This window comes from Sebastes fasciatus, chromosome 8 (assembly GCF_043250625.1).
Source record: "Sebastes fasciatus isolate fSebFas1 chromosome 8, fSebFas1.pri, whole genome shotgun sequence".
NCBI lineage: Eukaryota > Metazoa > Chordata > Actinopteri > Perciformes > Sebastidae > Sebastes > Sebastes fasciatus.
Genome location: NC_133802.1, coordinates 5,327,787 through 5,350,118, shown reverse-complemented (window position 1 = coordinate 5,350,118; position 22,332 = coordinate 5,327,787). Strand labels below are relative to the sequence as shown.

General features: G+C 42.0%; 1 protein-coding gene across 25 annotated transcripts; it reads left to right on the top strand.

Annotated features, from left to right (window-relative positions):
* The first annotated feature begins 592 nt into the window (after window positions 1-592).
* csde1 (cold shock domain containing E1, RNA-binding) lies at window positions 593-21,458 on the top strand. Of its 25 annotated transcripts, none has more exons than XM_074642902.1 (22): window positions 593-732; window positions 3,564-4,245; window positions 6,822-7,010; window positions 7,654-7,852; window positions 9,124-9,290; window positions 10,152-10,238; window positions 11,596-11,693; window positions 11,778-11,859; window positions 12,942-13,070; window positions 13,186-13,311; window positions 13,814-14,029; window positions 14,204-14,344; window positions 14,460-14,624; window positions 15,079-15,096; window positions 16,018-16,125; window positions 17,424-17,602; window positions 17,723-17,835; window positions 17,927-18,046; window positions 18,154-18,332; window positions 18,484-18,647; window positions 19,536-19,668; window positions 19,911-21,458. In XM_074642902.1, exons 3-22 carry the CDS (start codon window positions 6,852-6,854, stop codon window positions 19,956-19,958), a joined length of 2,631 nt encoding a protein of 876 aa, XP_074499003.1. In that variant the 5' UTR covers window positions 593-732; window positions 3,564-4,245; window positions 6,822-6,851; the 3' UTR covers window positions 19,959-21,458. The 25 variants fall into 25 exon arrangements, with proteins under 25 accessions (XP_074499003.1, XP_074499001.1, XP_074499008.1 ...); XM_074642900.1 differs by having other exon boundaries at window positions 14,204-14,374; XM_074642907.1 differs by lacking the exon at window positions 6,822-7,010 and adding an exon at window positions 5,289-5,542 and having other exon boundaries at window positions 9,124-9,233; window positions 14,204-14,374.
* The last annotated feature ends 874 nt before the right edge of the window (window positions 21,459-22,332 follow it).

The following is a 22,332-nucleotide window of genomic DNA, read 5'->3' as shown; positions in this document are numbered from 1 at the left end:
GTAAAGAATTATATATAATACATTTAATAATAGTTTTAGCAAAATGTAATATTCTTAAATCCAAATGTAGCCACTCTAAATCCTTATTTATAAGATTTGACAATGAAACCAAACAGTAAATTCCAATCATTTTTTAATGCAAAAAAAATAAGAAAGCTGCAAAAACAATTTATTCATACATTAATGATGTGATAATTGTTTTTTTATATGTTTCGTTTGTATGTGCACAATTGCAATAAAGAATTGAAGTCTCCAGTATTGCTGCCTCAATTAACAACGAGTTAATTCTTGAACAACCCCCAAGTTGCAACGTGTGGCCTCAGAAACCCTATTATTGGAGAAGAAAAGTTGCAGTCAGGTGATTGAATGAGGGACACCATGAGGGACACGCGTTGAGTTTAGTTGTCTTGAACAAGTGAACGACGTGCTGATGATGACTATATCTCCAGTAACACGTCTCGTATAGATCTGCTTTCTAGCCCAGATAGCAGGTTAGAGAAAATATTGCCATCATCTATATATCTGTATGCTTCAAACAGTCCCCCATGGATCATTGCGAGACCACAATGGTGGTTAGTCATCAGCAGCTCTGCGGCAGTGGCCACTCTTTCCTTTAAGGCTCTTTGGATGGTCCTAACGTTGTCAAATATCGCGATAGCTGCCTCCCTAATCACTACGTAATGTGCCGTGCTGCTTCTAGCGGCGCTGGTGACAGTGCTGAAAGCTGTTGGGGTGAGTTTTATTAATATTCTTGTTTTATACAACAATTCAAACATTTGTTTGAACTGTGTCAGTAAGACATGTCTCTTTCCTGTCCAGTGAGTCTTTAGTATTGAGCGGGTTGTGTAGCATTTCGCCATACGCAGAGCTCGGGCCTGGTGGAGGCAGCCGTGTCTCTTCTCACCATAAATCACCACACAGGCACCAGCAGCATGCTAGCTAACTGTAACCGCTACCACGGCCTATGAAAGGAGGCTGGGTCACAAGTCATATATTCGGGGGTATTACGCATGCGCAGTAAATTCTCGCCGAAATTGAGCCAATCAAAACGCACGACCGCAGCTTGAGTTACGCTGCGCATGCTTCGTACCCCCTTTCCAAGACCCGTGACCCATCCTCCTTTAACAGGCCTTGGCCGCTACTAGCCCCTTAGCATAATGAACGGCCTAGCTAACACTGTTAACGGCACACATAAACACCTCGGTATCTTTAAACCGAGTACCAAAGAGACAACACATGTGTGAAATTAGTGTGTTAAAGTGTCTGTGTTAAACATTAGTGTCAGACAGTTGGTTATAATAGAGTAGGAGACTCCGGTCGGTTGTCATGGCTTCTTTGTTGTTCCGTCCTCGTGCCGTTAGCTCCCATAACGTTATCTTTGTGTTTATATATAAAATAAACTCAGTTAGCGTTAGTTACTGATAGTTTATTAGATCGACGAATAGCTAGTTATACATGCACACACGGTCCAGTCTTTATTTCTGCAGTCGCTTTCATATGGGCCAGTCCTAACTCTCTCCTTTAGACTAAATGTCTGTCAGAGTAGCCGGTGTCTGGAGGGCAGTGCGCGGTGCTCTCCAGCTCTACAACATGTGATTTTACTAAACACATTAATCTCTGGGGTGTAACACTGGGGCCGAATTAGTTGCGACACTCTGTTTTTTTTTTTTACAAGCTTCAAATAATCATCTGACAAGTGTATAAGTTTAAGAATAAAGCACCAAACACTAAAAAGGCAATGTTGTGGATGGAGCCTGGTGAACAAGAACAACATGATGGTTAGCTGACTTTCCGAGAACTTTCTGATCAGAACCCAAGCCACGTACTTGTGACAATAACGACCAGATAACTAGAAATGCCTGATGTGCTAACTATTAGATCTAACTTGTGGTGTAATGTCACACAATGTCGCAGTGAATTCATTTACATTTAAAAGTCGGAAACGCCCGGGGGTGATGGCTGTTTACGACTTGAGCTGTTAGCGAAATGCTAATCAGTCTGGTTGTGTTTGTCCACACAAGGTCATTAAAATGATGCGATTTATACCTGACTGTTACTGTGTGCGTTAGTTTGACTAGCAAGCAGTAAAACAGTCACCATAACATAACTCATCTTCGATTGTTCATGCTTATATTTTAGAGTTTGAGATGTGGTGGACATTAGCTGGCTAGCTCAGATGAGACGTTTCCGACAGCGTTGCAATGCATGCCGCAACGTGTTGGATGAGGCCATGTTAGCAGCTCCAGCTGAGGATGGCGGATCGCTCGGAAGTCACATGATTGGTACTGTCAGGGCGGTTGTTGTTCGGGCCCAGACCAGGGTAGCACCGTCGTGTTGCGAGACTAGAGACTTTATCGTGGGTTTATTAGCCATTCTGCCGTGACTGGGACAGTCAGTGTGGTTCCTAGTCTTTGTTGTTTAATGATTACAGAGATAAACTGAAGCGTTAGTCTTATACTCATTAGAAAGTGGTGAAACGTCCAATCGGTGCTGGTGGTTTAGTGGGTGGACTTTTTTTTCTCTTTCTGCGTCACCAAAGGGGAACAGAAAAGCCCTTCTTACCCAAGGTTGTTTTCCCTGAAGAGTCGTCCATGTCCATTGCTCACAACCTTTAACCCACTTAAACAATCCATGTTGTGGTAACTGATTTCTTTGTTTGTACTATCACTAGGATGTACAGCTTTAATACATGAGTAAGGTCTAGACCTGTTCTGTATGAAAAGTCATGAGATAACTTGTGATTTGGCGCTATGTAAATACAAATGTACCCTGTGGGTCTAGTTTTCATCCGAGCCTTGCAAACACAATAGTGCTTGTTGGTTAATGTGGATTTGACATTTGGATAGGAATATCATGGTGGTAGCTTAAAAAAAAGCCCTCCTCTCCACTGCTAGGTGTCCTATTTGTTTTCACAGCATTATATTTGAACGTTTCTGGGGAAGTACGTGGGATGGGAGTCATTGCAACACAGTCCTAGCAGGATAGATATCATGTGTCCCGGGTTGGCTCACACTGCTTGTTTTCAAAGCAGTGTATTTGGGTCACCAACACTCTCCTCTAACCTACTGAGTTTCTAACTAAGTTTAGCAAAACTTGCGCACATGGTACACACAAACATCTTGTTTGCTTGGTGGGCCTCAGCTGCACACTGAACATAGTAAGTGTGCAAAACAGAGGGCCCTGGTCAGAAATGGTGCCATAAATATCATGGCCTGAGCTGAAGGTATGCACAAACTGACTTGTTGATCCACAGCTCTTGCTTGCTGGTCAGCTAGCTGGCATTGTGGGCTTTAGCCAGAGGCATCTGAGGAAAACCCTTTTTTATTTTTATGAGCCTGGGGGCAAAGAGTCTAGTGTTCTCAAAAAACTTTATTGTTTTTCATATTCAGTTGACAGTGAAATTAAATTTCTCTGCCTCATTGCAAACACATGGAGCCCTTGGGCCTGTTGTCTTTTGTGATAACTGTACAATGTTGATCTGTAAAGTTGTTGTTAATCAACATAAAGTGAAGTCAAAGTCATCAGTTCTGCTCAGCTAACCAAATGTGCTTTTCCCCCAACAGTATGAAGTGAAACGGAACTGAATTTTTGTACCATCCGCAACTGCTTCAAGTTCAGATCATAACAAAGAAACTGAAGATCAACCTCCAAAACAAGCAAAGTTGCAACACCGAAGACGCATAGAAAAAAAACGGATCACTTCAAGGGTTTAAAACACAAGAAGTAACCAAATCCTGAAACGACCAAAGAAGACGCACATCAGCCCAATTGTAACACGGAAGAGAAGCAATCCTATGCCCAAGCATATTCTGAGAAGACCAGCTGATCTGAAACCAGAAGTTTGTGCCTACTCAACAGCTTTGACAAAGCACACGTCCCAACGCTGCTCCTAGCCCTCCTCATCCTCACCACACCACGACTCACCACCGGGGTGTGGAGTGGGCTGCTATCTGCTAGTTTTATTTCCCCCCCATAGTTCCCACCCCATCTGTCCCCTTCTCTACTCCTCCCATTGTTTTTCATTGTAATTTTTTTCTAAGCAGTGTTATTGCACCTGCGTTTTGCCTTTTTTTGCGCTAGATTTCTCCCCCTTTTTTGCTTTATGCAACCATCTAGAACTTGTGCCAGAAACCTGTAACAAGTGTGTGTGTGTGTGTGTGTGTTCAACTGTGTGCGTGAAGAGATCCGCAGGAACTGCGTAGTCATTGATCCTGATACTTGCAAGATTCAAGACGACGAATAAAGGTGGGTTTCAGTTGGTATTCCAGTCACAACATGAGACAATTGTACTTTTTAATTGTTTAGGCTAGGCTAATCACTTATGATTTCATTTGTCATGTTTTGAATGATTTCCTCTCCCCTCCAATGTGCTGAAAATATATCCCTGTATGGGGTTTAAGGATTCAGATAAAAAAAATTGATACTGCAAGTTGGGTGGAATTCAGAAGCGGTGATTGGCAAATCCCCAGTTTGTACACATTACCCCATTATACAGATGAACAAACACAGATTGTGTAACACTCGGTTCTGATTCAGTTTGGCCAGCTGTGCTGATTTTAGGCAGCAATGCAGAGGTTGTTTTCATTTGTCACTGAACCCATATAAAAGTGAATTTGTCCTCTTTGTCAAAGTTGGATGTTGTTTCAGCAAACAAACACGTGTGCTACTATTTTTAAAATGGCTTTTATTGAAACTTTAAATGGATTTGTGGCCTCGTCAACTAAATTTTGGGGTTCTCAACGTTTAAATGGCAACATCTTCGATGGTTATTTGCAGCAGCTGATTTCACTGAGATGCCCATCTTCAACCACAGAGATGGAAATATCAGTGAAAGCAGCTGCTGCAGTGCGTAGTCTGAAATAAACCTTGTATATTCATTCCTCTTTGCACATGATGGCACATCTCTAATGTGGAATGAGTGTGATAAGTCCTACTGTGTTGAAAGTTTGATTCTATCAGGTCAGTGACCTCTACTCTACATTGCTATTTGCTAAAGATAACTTCTTAAAACAAAAGCCAGCTGAGCTGAACCGCCACCACCTCCAAACAGTTAGACTGGTTATTCAATCTAGTTTGAGAATGATTTGATTGCTTTCCCACACCCAGCCCGCACCTTTTTCCTATTCTGTCGTTTTTAAAAGTCATATCCTCCCTGATTTTTGCCTCTTCAACTCCCTCCCTGGGGGATAAAAGCCTACAGCTATTTTCCTTTTTGTTTGTGACACTTGGCACACTGGCTGACCTCTCTGCCTTACCCGTTATGTTTGTTCCTCTCTTCACCCTTGCAGACATCCAGCGGTGTATCATTGGGTGGTTACATAAAAAATAGAACTTAACAGTCAAGCAAAAAAAATTCAAACCAGTAATCAAGTTCAGCAAGTGCTCGAGCAAGTTTGGTCCGAGTTTATGGGAAAATATGGGCAGCCCCTGGAAAGGCTTTGTTGAGTTTACCTTGCCTGCGTCGCCACCCACCGCGTTTGTTAGCGCTGACCTGAGCAGCACCTCCCCCGTCGGACTCAGCCTGTCGCCATATGGCCGATCCGTAAGTTCCACCTTCCCACCTCCTTTTCTACGTGCCCCACCCCATCGAACACCCATCCACCCACCTTGCCCTGCATCTCTCTGCTGTGAATGGCCTAACCTCTTTCATCCTTTTTGGGCTCCCGAGACTAGCCTCTGCTCAGTTATATTGTTGCAGGGTGAGAGGTGTTCCGTTGATTAGACTTTAGAAATTTGATGCTTTTTAACAAGTCCTGAAGAGCCTTTTTTTCTCCATTTTTAATTTGCGTCACAATCCGGTAAAACCTTAGTTGGGCCGCAACTTGACTCAAATCAAGGCAACTCAAATACAAGCTCAACTGCATAAGTTGGTCCTGGTATGTAGTTCAAAACTGAAATAAATTAGATGGGTACTTACCCATCGACATTGAATTAAAGTCCTTTGTTATCTCTGAGACCAAAATGTTTTTTACGTGGATGTAATGAGAGTAATCGCTGCAGGGCAACCAAATCAAAATGGCATGCGGCCTGTTTACTCAGGTCTTTTAATGTCCTGTGTTAAAGAACATTAAAGTATCTAAGACCTCCGTATATGTTCCGTCTTCTAGCTCATCGTGGTAGTGCAGTACAGGGCCTAACTGAAGAGGCTGCTCTGGGACCCCCACACCCCCTCTCATAACCCATAACCCATCACAAACTCTCTGTCCACTGTAGACACACCGCTATTTGACCTGTCATTTGCATTTTCTGATTCTCCATCTTCAGTAGTTTTATTTTGCTCGACCTTGAGCAACATTCGCGACACTGCACTTAAACCACTTCACCTTAACTGGCTGCGCAATGAGGTTGGTTAATCTTTTCAGTTTAGTCTGCCTTCTCTGAAGAGCCATCCTGTCTGGATACACCAGTACTTTCAACCACTAATTAGTGCTAGTGATAGATGCTGTAATGGGAGATTGTCATGGTAGCAGATCCATTGTTTTACAGAGTGGCGTTTTGGTTTTCTTACGGCTTGGTATTTTGGTATCAGGGCTTGAGTATTGGTGGTTGTGATGAACTAACGTATAATGAAATGGCATTGGAGAAATGGTTGTATACAAGAACACGTAGTATATTGCTGTGATATTGCAAAATGTATACATGTTGGGCCTCCAAAAACTGGGTGTTTTATGAAATAATGGCAGATTAGCAAGGTCAAGATACAGTATTTTCTAACGTAATGCTGAATAACAACTTGTGATATCTGGAAAAGGGTAATTTGAAGAATGTGTTAAAGGCTACGACAATGCTCCTTTTCAAAGCTGTTGCCTCCTCCCCAACAGCATACCCAAGTCCTATCCCCAGTGTCAGAAATGGAAAGAGGCTCCTCTGAACCTCCAGTGGCTCGCAACACTGACTCTGCCCCATCTACCTCTACCGGTCCCATGCCTATCCCCCGCTCCTCCTCCGTCTCTTGCCACCCCCACCCAGGAAGTAAAAAACACAAGCGGACTCCCTTGTATCAGAGATCAGTAAGAGGGCATGTTCGGTGGAGCCCACACTGACTTAACAGCTCCGTGAGCTGCTGTTGTCATGAGACTTTTGCTAACAGCATGGTGTGTAGTTGCGTGAAAAGCGAGTTTAATCAGGGTGTAGTGGCAGATTTTGATAAGTGAGTATTAATTGGTGTTCCAGTACTGGTTGGTTGGTAGAGGGAGGTGAACAGTTTTTGAACGTTTGTCTGTCTAACCAGAGCTGCATGAAAAATTGTCAGTGCTGAGGTGATTTCGGACTAAAACCACATGACGAGTTCAGTGAATTTTAACTTTAAGTGCATGTCACTTGTAAGAAAACCAGAAAGTGCCATACTTTTTTTCCCCAGTCACTTATCCTGAAATTCTATCTAGGCATTACCAGTGTGTGTTCCCCTCTGTTGATGACCAGATAGCCCCAGAAGACTCCGATGTAGTTTCACTATTGCTTTGTCCCCACCCCACCCCCCACTTCCTCCTGAAGTCTGCTCTACCTGCATGTTTGAAGTGGGGTTTTTTTTTTGTGTTTTTTTTTAAAGATGGCATCAAACACTGCATTAAACTGTAACTTAATTTTTTCTTGTCTGCTTCATGTTGATTCACTACTGGATGTGTTTTAACACTTACTTCTCTTCTTCCCCAGATGAGTTTCGACCCAGGCATGCTCCATAACAATGGGCACACTGCGTACGCTAACGGCACGGGGCCTGGCATTAGAGAGACTGGTGTGGTGGAGAAGCTCCTGACTTCTTACGGGTTCATCCAGTGCTCTGAACGTCAGGCCCGCCTCTTCTTCCACTGCTCCCAGTACAATGGCAACTTGCAGGAGCTTAAAATAGGAGGTGAGAGGCCTTTGACTTGTGTACCACTCATAAATACTTAACCTGTAGAATAGGGGTGTCACGATTTCAATTCTAAATTGGAAATCGATCCAAATTGGCTTCCAATGTCGACCATCGAAATCAAAAGCAGGCTCGTAGATTTGTATATATATATATCTATATATATAGATAGATCTATTTTTTTTTTTCTCTCCGCCCCCGCCAACTTGAGTACAAGGAAAAATCAGCTGGATTCTAGAGATGTAACAGCCACCTCACTCATTGTTAAAAATATATACCAGCACAAAAATCACAATTAACATAAGCCACCGTGTTCTGAACACACTTTACATTACAAACTCTAACAAAAGTAACATTTGCATTTTGGAACATAAAACGTCTAACAAACTACCCAGACCAGCACTCGTGACGAGGCAGGCTTGATGAGAAATGTGGGCTGTCCCTGTCTCTACAATACTCTGGGCACTTCCTGCATGCCTGTGGCATTTTACAGTGCATAAATTAGCCTAGCGGTTAGAGGACTTTAGTTAGTTAGTTACTTTTTCTTACATAGCTCTTCTACTTTTACTTGGTTTAACATTAAGTCACTGCATCTCCATAGAATAACACCACGGTTGAGTTTCAGTCTACATGCACGTTTTGTCAGCTCAACATTGTTGAATCAGAGCAGCTGATATTCTTAGCCACAAGCTAACGGGACTGCTGAGTGCGGTCTCTCAGCTCTGTGTCCAATACTCCGCCTCCGCCCTCGGTGACAAACAACGATCGAAGGAGAGAAACAAGCGCGACAGTAAATGACAACAAAACTATATTTTTGTAGATGACAGCACACTTGTAATACACTGCATAAGGATTTGTTTTGTTTTTGTAATGATTATGTACTGAGGTTGGTCGCACAGATACTGATATTGAAAAGATGCAGCTTTTTATATTGACGGTTGTAATCTCATTTTTGAAACACTTTTTAAATAAAAAAGGAGTTCAGTTCTCTTTTTAAAGAAGAATTAGAAAGTGTAATGGACAGTTGTCAGGGCATAAAACCAATGATCTGTTGATCTTTATGAATCAAGACTCCATAGTCTAACAGTGTCATGTTTAAATCGAAAATCTAATTGTGACCTTAAAATCGAATGTCGAATCGTGGATTTGGAGAATCGTGACACCCCGACTGTAGAACGTTGTTGAAAAAAAGCCAACAAACACCTGAATTTGTCCCTGTATCATTTCAAGTGTGCTAAGTGTTTGTTTTTCTCCTGCTTCTCTGTCCTCAGATGATGTAGAGTTTGAGGTATCCTCTGACAGGCGCACTGGCAAGCCCATAGCAGTGAAGCTGCTTAAGATAAAGCCAGAGGTGCTGCCAGAGGAGCGCATCTCGGGCCAGGTGGGGCCAGACGTGCACGCCTATCCCTTTACTGTGCTGCATGGTTATATTCATCCAGTTAAGAACACCATTTTATTTTTGGTTCTGTCGTTGTCTTGTCAATTTAACATTTATATGGCCCGTTGTGTTTTGTGGGCAGGGGATGTTATTGTAAGTAAATTATTGAATTTGATCCACCTTCTAATCCTGCATCTAAATTAAAGATTCCCATCAAGATTTACAATACATTTGAATTTCAAATTGGCTTGTTGTGCTGACCTGCATGTTTGCTGGAGGTGCTGTATGTCCATAGAACAAATATGGTCAAGTGATCAATGTAATTGCCCAGTGGGTGTATTAATTTCTCTGTGAATGCTCACAGCAACTAGTATAGAGAAGTTGGTCAGTCTCTCAAACTAAAACAGATCTGTACCTGAACCAGTCTGGTACAGGTCTGTTGAGCCCAAATGCTGGATCATTAAGTTCAGTTCGGCAGGGGAAAGCAGAACTGTGCAATGGCAGACTTTGGTGCTTGGCTCATTGTTGATGTACAGTTCATAACATGCAAGTGATGATGCTCTCCTTGCAAATATACACATAGTACATCTAGGTCTACACGCAGAGCACAATGTGACTCAATGTCATTCACAAAGTTGTTCATTTAGGATATCATCAACATGCTAGAGTCCGTTGGGAGGCCTGACAGTGTATACTGATTTCACACTGAAGCACATACAACCATGCTAACCTGTGGGTGGTGCACCACATTTGTGACACTTGATATACTTGTTACTGTGACATTTGAAATTCAGTCATTTCATCCATCACATGTCCAGAAATATTTTTAATTGGGCTTTGTAATTACAATGGATATTCAACCTACTATTGGCAGAGCAATGTGCTGATGGCCTCCATCTGTCATTCCCTCCATCTCTGCAGGTTGTTTCTGCTATCCCGGTGCACTTGGATGGGAAGTCGGCTCCCGGCCAGGTGCCCACTGGCAGCGTTTGTTATGAAAGAAATGGGGTAAGTGTAAGTGTTATGGACCACAGCGGCACGCCTGATCAATGAAATGTGGAATGTTAATGTAATTTAAATGTCATCCTTCTCCTCTTGAGGATCTTGTACAGACAACACTCAATTACTTGCTCTATTCTTGCCTGTGTTTTGCTAAATGCATACTTACATCTGCTTCATGTTATGCGTTTACGTGGACATGAATAAACGGTTTATGAGGTTTATCCTGGTTATGATCATATTTGGGATATGGTGTTTACATGAGCTCAGAGAAGTTGGTTATTGATATTCCCTGCATGCATTAAAAAATACTAGTAATCCGGTAACTGATTACTACATTTTATTTGCGCAGGCACCTGGGATGTTTACAAAAACAAAGGCATTGGGAGACGAGCGATGGGAAATTTGACACGAGACACTACACTGTACATTTACTACCACTTGATAACTGCTAATTTCTTCTCTGCTCTTGCTCTTTTGCTCTTGCTCTCAAAACCACACACACACACACACATTTATGTACTGAGCTATTCCTGAAATAAGCAACGCTACTCTTTTAACACTGTCCTCCACTTTGACCGGCGTCAGCCATTCACTGTCACTACCACTACGTACGAAAAAACTCCGCTTCTTTGTCGCTCCAGATGTGGCGCTTTCGCTGCCACCATTGTTTGTATTTCTGTTAGGGCACTTGGCTGAAGCCGCACCTGCACAATAACCGGGTAAAGGTGTATACATGAAACTGGTTGCATCCGAAATTCCATACATATGTTATTTAGTACGCTAAAACAGTATGTGACATATTTTAGTATGTCCGAAGCCTCAGTATGAAACCAATAGTACGCGAATTGCATACTATTTCCGGTGAAATATTACAGTATGCAGCGTTGCTGCATTAAAATGGTTTACACTTGAATAGTAATTCCCTCCATTAATTTTGAAGATTTTCTTACCAAGTTGCTGGTGTACAATTCATTATTTAAATAAATCTAATTGATTTATATCTATGTATTTATTTGTCATATTTTGTTCGATCCAGGTCATGATCCGGCTTCGGGATTTTTTTTTAATAACTCTGCTTAGCCTGTGCATTAACACCACAGGCTTTAAGACATGCGCAGTGTAACTGATGACGCGTCACCCAGCCTACATGAAACCTGCCTTGGCGGAGGTGTGCGCTCTCGGAGTGCTCTTCTAGTTTGAATTTGCATCAGGAGGAATGTAAACGGTAGCAACAAAAACATAGGTGAATTCTCTGGGCAGACAGTATGGCTGGCATTTTAATAAATGATATTGTTTAAGGGTTAAAAGGTGTCACCCAAACCCTTTTATTAACAAAGTTAAACCCTGTTGTGACTTTCCACAGGAAGTGTTCTACCTTACCTACACTCCTGATGATGTGGAGGGAAATATCCATCTGGACACAGGCGACAAAGTTAGCTTTTATATGGAAACCAACAAGCAGTAAGTCTTTACACCATGTCAGCATTGTCTTAATAATTTACAGCTTGCGCTCGATTTTATATTTAACCTTTTTTTGTATTTCAGTACTGGTGCAGTCAGTGCTCGTAATATTCAACTTGTTAAGAAGAAGCAAATGAGGTGCCAAGGTGTGGTGTGTGCTACAAAGGTAAGGGCCACTAATATCATTATATGGACCCGTCTTATTAAGCAAATTGGACGTAGTATGGTTATCTTGTGTGACAGTTGATGTCATAAAAACACAACTGAGGGGCCATTCACATTTTGCGTCTAAAAGCGCATAGAAAACGGCAGCCATGCCGCTTTAATTCTTTTATCCAAGGTGCTTGGGAGTTTGCACTCTTGTCGTGCCTGCCGTTACTAAGCAGCCAAAACCTGTGCACTGCGATGACAATGATGATGAAGTTGAGTAATTTAGCAGTAAGCTACACTGACTAAACTGAACAAAGTCAAAAGTGTCAGTTTGGCTCACCTTTCAACTGGATGTTGTGACATCCTTGGATGTAAAGAGTGAAGCAGGTAAATATTATCCGCGGGACAGATGTAAAGCTCTGGGTAGCGCTGCACTAAAATAACTTTTCCTCCCTATATTTACCATAGACTGATATTTACAGAGAAAAGAAAAGATATCTGCTGGCTGTAATTGATTGATCCTCGTCACATGACATGCGGCGCGCATTGCTGTGTTTCAAAAGTTGAACTATTATCTTGGAGGGGGCAGCCATCGCTCCCTGAAAAGGCGCTTGGGAACACGTGCTTGCTGCGGCGGCGTCACACTCCGCTTTTGAGCGCACCTTCCGCACATCTACATTTATAACCATGGATGGATTTGAGGGTGCAAAAAATGCAACGGCCCCTAAACGCACTTTCAGTCCAGGATTTACCAACTTAGCCACTCGCTTGTTTGCAAAGGAGGCAGTGTTTGTAACGATCATATCTGCTTTTAGATATGGTGATGTTGCGTAGCCCAGCATCATATTTAAATGCTAATTATTATATCTGGTTCCATACCGAGACTTCCACCATACAGATTAATTGAATGATGGAATATTGACTAAAATCCATCACAATTTAAATCTTTGAATGGGAGCATCTTTGGCCTCAACAACTGCTAATCCTTTGTTTTTAGTCCCATAAAGTAACCCAACCTAACTCTTGTGGCAGGAGCTCCCATTTTGAGTAGTCGGTTGATGATGTACCTGTTATGTTGAACCATGTGTTGTCTTTCAGGAGGCCTTTGGATTCATTGAGAGGGCCGATGTAGTGAAGGAGATCTTCTTTCACTACAGCGAGTTCAAGGGTGATCTGGAGGCTCTGCAGGCTGGAGACGACGTTGAGTTCACCATCAAAGACAGGAATGTAGGTGTTGTCAAGCTTTTCAACTCCCCCCGTCCAGAAATACCTGAGTAGATTTGACCTGCCTGAATGTGCATATATAACATTGTTTAAATTTTTTTTGTTCTTGCGGCCGTAGGGTAAAGAGGTCGCCACAGATGTGAGGCTGCTCCCCCAAGGAACTGTCATCTTCGAGGATATCAGCATTGAGCAGTTCGAAGGCAGTGTTGTCAAGGTCATACCCAAGGTTCCCACCAAAAACCAGGCAAGTAGATTACAAGTCTGGCAAGTTGAATTATGTGTTTGAGAAGTCTTTGGCTGTAAAAGCAAGCATGGAACTGTGACCCACCAACCAAGAATAGAACGTTCCTGTTTGGCGCCAAAAGTGTGCCACCCTCTGGTGTGCGAGTTTTCAGATGCCATCCTAGGAAACAAAATTTGACCACTGCCAGACCTGTCCTGACCACAACATTCAGTTCGAGCCTCTTAGCATAACATGCAGGCAACTGGGAGTGTTAGCGATACTAATATTTTCTGTGTTTGCATTGCTCTGCAATTAGACTGGCATAACGCTAGTTGGCGGTGGGGTTTCTATGGCACTGTGTTTCTTTGTGTACTTCAAACAGTATAGTGACAGAAATGGAGCAGATCATGTTGGAGCTAATAAATGCTGGAGAAAAAAAAAAGGTTTGCCAATGGCAACCAGACAACCATTGCTGTTGAGCCCTGGTACAACTTTCACAAATCTTTCCTTCATGCTTTCGCAGAACGACCCTCTACCGGGCCGCATCAGTTCCCGGATTGGTTTCACTGACAAGGAACTTCCGTTTGGTGAGAAGGACACAAAGTCCAAGGTGACCCTTCTGGAGGGAGACCACATACAGTTCAACATCTCCACCGACCGCAGAGATAAGCTGGAAAGGGCTACCAACATCGACATCCTCCCTGATACCTTCAACTTCACCAAGGAGACCCGCGAAATGGTGGGTATTACAAAAGAATAAGTTGATGTGATTTTTCTAGAAGTGGTCACTTATATTATGTAATGCATCATTGTAGAGATGAACGAAACCACTGATTTTGAAGGGGCGTCCACATTCTTTGAACTGAAGTGAATTTCACAGACAGTAACTTTGCGTCATCCGATCTTCTTCTAGGGGGTGATTGCGGCTATACGCGATGGCTTTGGCTTCATTAAGTGTGTGGATCGAGACGCCAGGATGTTCTTTCACTTCAGTGAAGTCCTGGAGGAAAGCCAACTGCACATCTCCGATGAAGTGGAGTTCACTGTTGTGCCTGTAGGTCCTGTTTTTAAGCTTTTCACAAAAGTATGTATTCTGTCTTACTACTTAATCGGGCACATTTTCATTATTTGTTATTAACAAGCTAAAGTAGATGTCCTGTTGTCTCCAGGATATGCTGTCTGCTCAGAGGAACCATGCAGTGCGCATCAAGAAGCTGCCCAAGGGCACAGTGTCCTTCCATACCCAGTCTGAGCAGCGCTTTATGGGTGTGGTGGAGAAGGAAGTTGTGGCTGCCTCCAACAAGAATGCCAGTCCCACCAAGAGCAAGGAAAAGGTACAGTAGTGCACAGTTATGACAAATATTATTGTACATGAAATTACACCCAATACGTTCCAAAAACAATAGCCTTATAGTCCATCCCATCCCACAATCGCATCAACCCCTCTTCTAAATTTCTGTTTTAGTTCTAATTTTCCTCTTTGCTTTCTCGTCCTATGACGACCTCCTGTTCATGCTCCTTGTTGGTTAGAAAAAAGACAAGGTAGGACTGTGACGTTCTGCATGAAGCCACATGAATAAAGACTCACAAATAAATGCTAAAGATACAGACTTATGCCAATAGTCCATGGCTTTCACTAACCCTAGTCTAAGAAGTAATAATTTGATTCCGAGACCTTTATATGAACAGTTTAAAAGCCGACAATGCAGTGCAATAATACTGTATTCACAAGTGTGATGTTGACCAGACTTGTTGTCTAATAGGTGTCCGTTTCTCTTACTTTTCAAGGCTAAAGTTGTAGAAAAGGTTGGTCTTTGCAGGCGTCTGTCCCACTGATATCCTGCTTTACCTCTTTAGTTGATGGCATGATATTTGATCACCAATTAACCCTTAGACACATGGACTCAAACTTTGTTTCACTGATTTAGTGAGCTGTAGGGCTGCACAATTAATGATGAAACAGAAGTCCCTATTTCTAGAATGGTTTGTCTGTTAAGTGTCTTTAGTAATGTACAGTATATCGGTAACAATATTTATTTATTTTTGTTGGTGCTTCCTAAAAGATATGCAGCACCTTCATTTAATGAACTTATTTTCTGTTCTCTGTTACTCGGTGGTCTTTTTTTGGCACTTGAAATTAAGACGGCTGATAAATATTTTTGCACTCAAAACGATTATAGTAATTGGAAGTTGCAGCGAGAACACAACAACCGATTAAGAAGCATAAAAAAATCTGCTCATGTTCTGTGATCAAGCAGCCTGGCACACTTAATTTGTACTCTTCGTGCTTTTCTTGGGATTAAATGCCTAACAAGATGATGCCAGTAAATCACATGCTGTGATTGGTTCAGGCAATCTCTGTGAATAACTGAGGGTAGAATACAGAAGTGTTCTCAATGAAACTGCAATAGTGATGGATAATTATGCAGCCCTTCATAGTAGGCTGTAACTCTGAGCTGTCACAGTAGACTAGGCTAATGCTAACCAACTCAGCTGCTACAGAATAATGCACTCTCACATGCTTGTGTGGGCTGTCTGCACACATCTTCTAATACACTACATACTCTCAAATCATCCGATTGAAGCGTTTGAGACCTTGATAGGTAGCTTCCACCAGCTTTGTTGAGAAAGCATTGATGGGACTTTTGGCCCTGGCTGGAGCCTGCTGGATCAAGCATCGGTGATGCTCATTATTGGAAAGATGATGTGATTTGTTGACTCCTGTAGGAATCTGAGGAAGGAGTGATTGCATATGAAGACTGTGGAGTGAAGCTCACTGTGCCATACCATAACAAGGACCTAGAAGGAGGAGGATACCCACAGGTCGGAGACAAGGTATCCACTGAGTGACACTGCACTCAGTCATTTTGCTTGAGATTAAAGCCCCCCCCTCCAGCCAGTGTTACTTCTGGTTTTCCGGTTAACCTTGTTTCTCAAACAGAGAATGGGCTGTGGTTAATATTCAGACGTAATTCATCACCATGGCAACCAGATTGCATCCTTTTTCAACCCAGTTTAAATGAAACCAGCGGCAGTATATTGGAATATGGCTAAATGGCACTGAATTTGATGAATTTACTGTTTATCAGACCACAAATGAGAAAAGAACACACCAACTCTCTCACTCGCTTTCTTCTTTACCGTTACCTCCTGGCGAGGCAACCGTCTGGCTGCTGCTGCACTGAGGAGCCGCAACGCCACACACCAGCTACAACACACCACAGGACGAATAGACATGTTGCAGAGCCGTTTCAAATGCAGTTTCGGGACATTTTAGAGGTGCACCAGCCGCTGTCGCCTCAGCGCCCTGCACCGACACCACACCGGGCTGCACTGTGATTTGTTTGTTTCTCTAACGGGACTTTTCACTTGTTTTCTCTTGGGCTGAAAGTTGTACGCTCCTGGGCGTTCGGACCTGTTAGAAGCCGGTGCACCTCCAAAACATCCCAAAACTGCATTTAAAACGGCAGGCAACGGTGTCTATGATCTGTCCTGCAGTGCGCTGGGGCTGGACACAGCACCGGCGTTCCGTTAATTTACCTCCAGCAGGAGGAGACGGTGAAGAAGAGAGCGAGTGAGAGAGACAGTGTATTGTGATAATTCTGCAGATGGGATTTCGTTAGCTAGCTCACAACGATGTTTATCGGTCAGACGCAAAGAAGCGTGAGTGCACCTGCGAAAGCTTGGAAGATGACATATGACCTGCTGCTTCTACTATAGTCATGTTATCTTCCTGTTTTGGCAACAACCTTTTTTTTTTACTTTGGAGACAAAATTGTTATTTGTCAAAAAAATTGGCAAACTGTGGCTTATCATCATTTTCAGGAAAATTGTCACTCAAATACATATGAAATATCAAACATGCCAAAATACACTGGAGGGGGCTTTAAATGAAGACTGCACAAAGAATAAAAAAAGTAAACTCCTCATTGAAAAGACTAGCACATTGAAGGAATGACAACTGTTTCAGACACTGCTGAAGAGGTGTGTAATATGAGGTCTGCTCCTCTAGCAGACAAATGCTGCTAATATTACCCAATGATTGTGGCTGTGTTTGTAGTGGTGATTTTAGTTTCTTCAAACTTGTGGTTTGTTTGGTCTACCCCGTGTGTGACTTATTGTTTGTCCTCTAGGTGGAGTTCTCCATCAACGAAGTGAAGCGAACTGGCCAGCAGAGCGCCGTCTCCATTAGGGTCCTCAACCGGAACGCCTCCAATGCCAAGAGACTGCTTGGATTTGTTGCCACACTGAAGGACAACTTTGGTTTCATTGAGACAGCAAATCATGACCAGGAGATCTTCTTTCACTACAGGTAAAGGCTTATGTCTTAGATGCCTTTTTAGATGAGTTAGTTGAGGATTTACTTGTTAATTGCATCCAAAGATCTGTTAATTCAAATCAGAGCCTCAGTGTATATCTGTTTTTTCCACAGTGAAATGTGTGGAGACTTGGAGAATTTGGAGCTGGGCGACACAGTTGAGTACACTCTGTCTAAAGGAAAAGGAAACAAAGTCAGTGCTGAAAAGGTTACCAAAGTGGCTGCAGGTATGAGGGCTTTAATTCCAGCCAGTTTTAATTTTCATAATTCATATTTGTATTATTTGATGTGTGAAATCCACTGTTGTCCACATTTTAGTGAATGGCATTAGTGAGGATGTTGGTGCGACAGCGATGATGGGGAAAGTCATCCGTCCTTTACGCAGTGTGGACCCCTCCCAGACAGAATACCAAGGGCTTATTGAAGTCACAGAGGAAGGTTGGTGTCAAGTTATGGTGGGACTTGTAGACCCAACATTTGAAGCACAGTGTTTTCTTGGGACGATTAAGACAATATCACCCCTCCTCCCTTCTTGATTGTTTCAGGTGCAACTAAAGGCCAGAATTATCCCTTTGGAATCATGGGTATGTCGAACAAGGGCGACTGTCTGCAGAAAGGAGAGCTTGTGAAGTTCCAGGTTTGCACAGTATCCCAAACTGGACAGAAGATGGCCTGTAATGTGGTCCCTCAACGTAGAGCCTTGGTTGAGTGTGTCAAAGACCAGGTAGTGATCAGCTATTCGTTTTCAGTTTCATTAGTGCAACACATTTATCAGAAAACTCCAGTGTTGCAGTTACTGTTACTGCAGCACAGGTCGTGCTGAAATGAATTCATTTTGAATCCGGAAGTTGTTTTATTTTGTTGCCTCCCCCCAGTTTGGCTTCATCACATATGAGGTTGGTGAGAGCAAGAAGCTGTTCTTCCATGTAAAAGAAGTGCAAGATGGCCTAGAGCTCCAGACCGGGGATGAGGTGGAGTTCTCCGTTGTCCTCAATCAACGCACAGGAAAATGTAGTGCCTGCAACGTACGCAGAGTCAGGTAAGGACTCCACAACCAGCTTTACATTTTGGTTCAGTTAACTATAATTTGAATGAGCGGCTCTCCTTCATCGGAGGCAGACCATTAAAGGACCAGTGTGTAACATTTAGGGGGATCTATTGGCCGAAATGGAATATAATAAGTATGTTTTCTTTAGTGTATAATCACCTGAAAATAAGAATCGTTTTTTTGTTAAATTAGAATGAGTCATTTATATCCACATAGAGGGAGTGCGTCCTCTCTTCACGTAGCTGGCTGCCATGTAGCCTAGAACGGACAAACCAAACACTTAACTTTTCCTGCTTGGGCCGGGAAACCAGACACAGGAAACTTCTGTTGGTCTTTAGGACCTGCAGCATTTAATTCTGCACAAACTGCAACTTCCACTGTACATTCACTTAATATTCTCAGAGCTAAACAAACTGTCTTCTGCTCCACTAGCTCACTTGTTCCCTCACATACACAGCCGCCTCTCTCCCTCTTGCTTCACCACTCACTTCCCACGTACACACACAGACAGACTCTGGCTCCTTTTATTCTTCAAATGACCTATGCTACTCTTACAACAACTGTCTCTAGATAGGGCCATCCACGTTTTCCACCACCATACTTCTCCTATACGCTTGGCACACGGGAAAGGTTTAAAGTGGTTGCAATCTGCAACCTCACCACTAGACGTCGCTAAATCCTACACACTTTTTCTTTTAAATTGATGAAATGACAAACTTTGACCAGAATGTCACCCAAAAAAACACCCAGCGATTTACTCAGCCAGTTGGCCAACCCTAACGATTTACAGTATCTTTGGTGACATTTTCAAGTGACAAGATGAAAAAGAATTGGTCTCAATGTTGATCTTGAATGCTCATTATGTACCTGACGTTACAGCGAGGGGCCTAAACCAGTGGTGACTCCGCGTCCAGATCGTCTGGTGAACCGACTGAAGAGCATCACTCTTGACGACGCCAGTGCTCCTCGCCTGGTGATTGTAAGACAGCCTCGTGGTCCTGACAATTCAAAGGTACGACCAAGCCTGTGCTATTGGCACATTTTGTCCATGCTGTGAATGTAGCTGCTGTCTTTGACCTTATATGTAATTCTAGTGAAATAAAAACTTCAAATGCCAATTTGAACTTACTTTTTTTTATCAAAAATTGTTAATATAAAGTTGTTGAGAAAACATTTCTATACTGGGTGGAATGAAATATACACTTGCATTTCTGTAAGATGCAACATTAATCCCATCCGTCCTCTTCTATACAGGGCTTCAATGTGGAGCGCAAGACTCGCCAGCCCGGCGTCATTGACTGAGCAATAAAGAGCCCCCGCCCCGTTTGGTGTTGGTGGGATGTTGTCCCAATGGGTGACAGCAGGGGATAAGGGAATTTGATTTGACACATGCTTGTACACACAAACTCATACACAAAACATACGCACACATACAGTAATCGGCATGTGTAATCTTTATCCCCATCGATAGCTGCGAGGGAACTTTTCTCATTCCACAGTTCCCTGCCTCCCATGTATGACGTACTTGATGCGGAGTTCCACACTGCAGTGTCCACGGGGTCTCTGAGTGTGTGCGCGTGTGTGACGTATCCTAGAAGTGATAATAGTGTGTAACGGAGGTATTTGTTTCTGAGGGTCGCGTCCCTCTAAATCAGAGTGATGACTGTGTGGCTGTCTATGTCCCTATCTTTTGAATCTGCTTTGTCTGGAATTCTGCACCTGTAATCTGTCCAGTAGTTTTGCCTGGGTGTCTCACGTCTTTTGAGCATCTGCTCCATTTTTTTTTTTTTTTTCTTCTCTCATATTTTTGCTCCTTTACCCATGGAAACTTAAAAAATGGTTACATTGTCAAGTTTCCACTACTGTATGCTTTCCTACAAGACGCATAAAGCAAAGCAAAGTTCCCTCCATAAGGAGGATCATATTTCTCATGTGCGGGCTTAAACTGAGGATTCTTCTCTGCTCGGTTTTTTGAGCAGTTTTTAAAACGCTTTATTGAAGAGCTGAAGTGAAAGCATGGTGTGTGATTGTGTGTGTGTGTGATGTATGTGGATGTCAATGTAGTTAATCTAATGGGATTTACTTTTACCAATCTGGAGCCTTTCGATACCTTTTTGGTATTCACATGCTCCACCTAAGCAATTTTCCCAGGTGCAGAATTCCTCGAGGCATCTTATATCTGCAGTTCTTTTATACTACGTTTTTTTTTTTTTTTCTTGCACATATTTCTGCTTTTTTTTTCCATTGAAACTCAATCTGCTAATATTGAATTAAGTAAGAATAAGGTGCCTAAAAACTACAAGCAAAATGAAATGAAAAAAAAAAGGAAAAAAAGAAAAAATTAGATGTATCCTCTGTTCCCAGCCAACCGCCAAAACATTGAGAACAATCTTAGGGTGGCTTTCTTTTCTAGTAGAAATAATACTGATATGCATCCCGAACCTGTGGGTTGAACTATACTGTATGTAATGTGTGCTTTTTTTGCTTAGTGAAAGTTCATTGAAACTTCAGATATAACAAAAAAACGAATTTAACTTAAAGAAGGAGAAAGGTAAAGTATTAGAAATTCAGTTTAAAAAAAAATATAAAAAAAATAAAAAGCATTAAGAAATCAGGTTACCAGTTATTGTGCGCCCGAGACATGGTGGGTGAGCTGTTGTGCCTCTGCACATTAAGTTACAGTCTAAATTAATTTCAACTTTGGAGATCACCGGGTTTCAGTTGAACCACGAACAGAGGTTCTCATGTACTTTTGTTAATGGTCTTGAATGAAACAATTGAATTAAAGTTTTATGAAAATCATGAGCTGTTTTGTAATTGTCTCATTTCAGAGAAAAGCCTGCTTTATTTATGACCTAATAAGGACAACTTCAAGCATAATGTAGCTGTGAAAACAATTTTATTATGTTGACCAATGTTGCACTCCGGTGTTCACTTGAGGGCAAGAAATAACTTAAAAAAAAATACATTAGCCAACGGTTATTACAAAAAGACAAAGGTGCATATGCTTATATAACAAACATTAACAAGTAGGGCTTCTCAGCAGAGGACATCATTTACAAATTTTCTAGAGATGAAGCTCAATGAATACTTGCACCAGCTCTCTTGAGGTTTGCAGTTGTATGTATTTTATTTTGTGAGAATAGTAAAATGCATCATCCAATCCATAATTTCTTCAGGGCTAATTCTTTGTTTGCATCCTCAGAGACCGCACATTCTTCCAGGGTCACCGTTCCATTCAGTTCAGTATTAAAAAGTAATCTTTCCTCAAATCGAGGGCAGATGAAAGCGGTCTTTTTGAAGCCAAGGCAGGAATACAGTTCTTTTGATTTCCCTCTCTTTCATTAAGGGTGTAGAGTGCACAATTTATTTCATAATTTACCAGAATGCAGGGTCACGTGTTGAATACTCGCTATGGCAAGGACCCTCTCTAACACTTTATAATAACCACCATTTATAAATGTTAAATTGATAGCTAATTAATAGTTATTTTACTGTTAAACAATGAACTGATAATTAATGTTTACTAATTATTAGTAATTCTATAATTTCTGTTATTTTCTCAGTTTGTGTAATATGAAATAATTAGTTTATAAATAATATATTGTATCATAGCTGATAAGAGATAACAATTGCATTCTGATTATATTAATCTAGTCATTATCAGTTTATTGTT

Excerpts from the sequence above, each read along its gene's own strand:
- csde1 (XM_074642900.1), top strand. The coding sequence starts at position 6,852 with ATGGAAAGAGGCTCCTCTGAACCTCCAGTGGCTCGCAACACTGACTCT. Across the intron at positions 13,071-13,185 it reads TCACCATCAAAGACAGGAAT|GGTAAAGAGGTCGCCACAGA; the intron begins GTAGGTGTTGTC and ends TTGCGGCCGTAG. Across the intron at positions 13,312-13,813 it reads AGGTTCCCACCAAAAACCAG|AACGACCCTCTACCGGGCCG; the intron begins GCAAGTAGATTA and ends ATGCTTTCGCAG.